This window comes from Rutilus rutilus (genome assembly GCF_951802725.1).
Source record: "Rutilus rutilus genome assembly, chromosome: 6".
Taxonomy (NCBI): domain Eukaryota; kingdom Metazoa; phylum Chordata; class Actinopteri; order Cypriniformes; family Leuciscidae; genus Rutilus; species Rutilus rutilus.
Window position 1 is genome coordinate 23,766,979 of NC_140214.1, and position 4,116 is coordinate 23,771,094.

At 37.1% G+C, this 4,116-nt stretch overlaps 1 protein-coding gene across 1 annotated transcript; it reads right to left on the bottom strand.

Annotated features, from left to right (window-relative positions):
* LOC311292386 (transcription factor Sox-14) lies at positions 1-678 on the bottom strand (the record flags this gene model as incomplete). The annotated part of the gene is made up of 1 exon (XM_084412050.1): positions 1-678. The coding sequence occupies one exon, from the start codon at positions 676-678 to the stop codon at positions 1-3; it is 678 nt and encodes a 225-aa protein (XP_084268176.1).
* Between the last annotated feature and the right edge of the window lie 3,438 nt (positions 679-4,116).

Genomic DNA, 4,116 nt, shown 5'->3' on the forward strand with positions numbered 1-4,116 from the left:
TCACAGCGCTGTAGAGTTCACTGCAGTCTTGCTCATACCTGGAAACACTATGTAGGCAAGTGGAGGTGTGAGACTGGAAGAAGACCAGGGAGAACAGTTACAGGGCAGCAGGTATCCGGGGTTTGCAGGGGACAGGTGAGTGTGCGCGTACTGACCGGGGCATCCCAGACTCCCGATGCACCTGTGTCCACTCTGATAGCCTAAAGCTGGAGAAAAAGCCATCGGGCCAGGGGTTATGGCAGGTTTTTCATGTTGGAAAGCAGTATTGGATAGGATCGGCTCAATGAAAGGATGTTGCATGGACGCAGCTGAATGGAGAGGTCGTGGTTTGGTCAAAGTTGAGATGCTTTGAAAGTCTCGCTCGCTGTGAAGCGCCAAAGACAACAGCGTGTCCTTCCTCAACAGTCCTTTAGGTTTGCGTCTCGGTCGGTATTTGTAATCTGGATGCTCTCTCATGTGTTGGGCGCGAAGTCTTTTGGCCTCGTCGATGTAAGGTCTTTTTTCAGACTCAGAGAGCAACTTCCACTCGGCACCGAGTCTCTTGCTGATCTCAGAGTTGTGCATCTTTGGGTTCTCCAGTGCCATCTGTCTTCTCTGACCTCGCGACCAGACCATGAACGCGTTCATTGGTCTCTTGATGTGCTCCATGGGCTGCTTCACCATGTTCCTCAAGTTCATTTGCTGCTTTGCGTCACAGAAGAAAAAATGCTATAACACTTGAAAGTATAGGCTATTTAAATCATCTGTGGAAAGAGAGGGTTCCTCTGGTGAATAGAGATGAGGTCTGCAAGTCTATTTCATGGAGATGCAGCGGAATGAACGCGCTGTTTGAAGGGCAGGATTATTTCTTTGCAACTTACAGTGAAGTGTGTGTGTGTGTGTGTGTGTGTGTGTGTGTGTGTGTGAACGACCTCTTGGTTTGTGAGATATTTGTTTTAAATCTCTGTCAAGAGCAGAGAGTTTCAAAGAAAGCTTTGCAGCGAGAAGCGCGCGCTCTGACACATCACCACCTCGCGCCCAATCAGCGCGTGAGCGACATATACAGTTACAATGACACCAGAAAACCAATGATTTCTGCAAAAAGGGGACTCAATGAAATTAAAATGACGTTAAAGCTGTTTATAAAAGTTTAGGTAAGCCGCCGCCGCCACACACACACACACACAACTTTGATCTTACACTGCGAGGACACTATTCATTGCTGTCCTTGGTGCTAATTACCACAAAAGCTGTCATAGGCATAACATGACCATGATTTTTTTTCGATTAAAGGCTATATGAATGCATAAGGGAATGTTACTGTGACAATTTCCTTTAAAGCTCTTTTTTCTTTTAATCACCTTCTTGCCTTGGTCAGTTCATTTCAAATGCTTCTGGAGACTGAATAAATTTCTAAAAGTACAAACATTTCATGTTGTCTGTCAGTTAATTTAAGCTCATAAAACTTGCATAACTATGATAAAATAATTTAGATTATTTGATGATTAAAATCTGTTTTACGTTTTTAAAGCATTGCTTTTCACATCTAAACAGAATGTTTTTCTGTTTTTAGATATTCTTTCATTTAAAAAAATCTCATTTACATAACTAATTAATGTAGAAAATTTCACATTTCACTAATTTTACATTCATTTAATAATTGATATATAATACTTTATCTTCATGTATGCATTCACAGCTGATCAAATGAATTTCCACCTGCATTGCTATAGCTGAACTAGTGACTGATTGTTTTCAAAAAGTCAAGAATTATTATTATATATATATTTTTTGTGTGTGTGTGTGTGTGTGTGTGTGTGTGTGTGTGTGTGTGTGTGTGTGCTTTTTATCCGCATAGCTGTTACAAATGCATGTATGGCAAATAGGAATTTAGAAATAAAGAAGATAATTAATTCTCAAAAAAACAACAACAATACTTTCCATATTTACATCAGATTTTTGTTTTCATCATAAACTGATGTAAGATTGATGCGCTGGGGGAAAAAAACACACAAAAATATCAAGACATTTCCTGAATTTACCCTTAACATGTAAAACAATTGTGATTTGGTAAGTATGCAAAAAGATTGTTTCGCGTTATGTTCAAAAAGGAACATCTGCTAATGCCTAGCTGGCCATGGATAAGCATGTTAGCCATGAATAATGGCATATCAAGGAAAAGATGCCTTCCTAATGTATGTCTCGAGCCCACTGCTTGTGTGAATTGTTCAGATAAATGAGAGAGAGGACAGCTAGGGATTTGCTGTGTCCAGCGTGAGATTTTATTTTCTGCACTGAGGGATTTCTGACACAGGGAGGCACTGGTCATGCTGTGAAGCTGATTGCTTTTTTATTTGCCTTTTACAGGTAGATAATATGCCCACTGAAAAGCTATCAAATCTATATCCTGCTTTTTTTCTTTCATTGCCTCAAATGACAAAGATGAAAAGAGCTTAGCATACACCTCTAAATTTACACCTATCTTTTTATAAGGGCAACAAATAAACTATCTATGGAAACAATGTAATTGATTTAGGTTTCAAATGAGTAATCAAATGTGTAATATATGTTAACTAAAAATATTTGACCATTGCAGCAGGTAAAAAGTCAAGGGTCAATTGTATTATCATATACATATATGGCTGTGTTCTGAATATATTCGGATGCTTTGTATACTCTCAGGGAGTTAAATTAAGTGCATATGACAATACGCGTGATTAGTGAGACTATTCGCCAAAATCACAAATTGATCATAATCCGTTTCTCCTCCAAGCAAAAGTGTTGCTTTACACTATAGGACTCAAAATACCATTTCTTTTTTATATATCATGTCAGAAGACATTTAGAAGGATTAGATGGAAAATGCAGCGCTTGAGAAAAAACAAACAAATTTTTGATTAATTAATTAATGATTATTTTGATTAATCATTTGTTAATAGGCCTATTAAATAAATACGTAAAAGTCATTTTCTTTTATGAGCAAGTAGGAATAGGTTACTTTTGTTGTTTTTTTGCACAGTATTTGTCATTATTTAACAGATATGAAAACGTTTAACTTTTTTTCCCTCTCTCTCGGTTTTCAGAACTTTTTGTGGAATCAACTCCCAGACGGGCTGCAAAGCAGAGAAGAGATACGGGCTCAACACACCTGTTTGCACCCTCCTAAGAAAACAGTTTTTAATAAAACAAAGAAAAGATATCATTGTTGTGTTTTTAATTGCCTAATAATATATAAAATTGTAATTCTGTCCTGTGAAATTACAGGAAATTACTGTAATAATGCTACTATAATCACAGTAGCTCTGCTGTATAAATACAGTACTTTACCGTAACAGTAAACAGTAAAAATCCTGTATATTACTTGCTGTAAATTTACTGCAATTAGATGCCAGGAATTTCCTGTAAAATTACTATAAATTTTTAACAGTGTGTTAGTTCAGGGGTGTGCACACTTATGCAGTTAGTTATTATAGTTATAAAGTTTATTTATTTATTTTTCTCTCTCAAAAGTGTCACTTTGGTTTTTAGTGGCATTGCATAGGTGGAAATTTTCTACATTAAAAGGTGCAAAACTTCTGATATGATTTATCTAAAAAAAATTACATCACAAAAAATTATTTCAAGCAATTTCAACACTATGTTTTCTCTGTATGTTTTTGTAAATAGAGATATTTAGACCTCTGACCTTTTCCAGTGTGGTAAAGAACTATGGTGACACCTTCAAGTGGTGCATTTTGAAAACCAATCCTACAGATTTCCTCTGCTCTGGGGGATAAAGCTTGTGCTTATTTTAATCATATTTGAGAGAAGTCAAGCTTTGCTTTAATAGCCTTTCATGGAAATATTAGTGGTAAAAATGTGTTGGAGGAATGAAGGAGACAGCTCAAATCCTGAGAGGTGTCCTGATCTATCCCAAGCCACTCTCTCACGCCTGTGAAATTAATACTGCAGATAAAGCGGGAGGACATTATTGCCTGCCTATATCTGCAAGCCCCAAATCACAGCAGTCAGCAGTCAGTTAGAGACATTTGCAATAAGGCATTTCTGCGAAAAGCACTAAATGCAGGCTAAAGATTTCAAATGTGTCACAGATTAACAAATTAAACTGAGCTTTTTAGTGAAAGGTGCCCTGTAAGC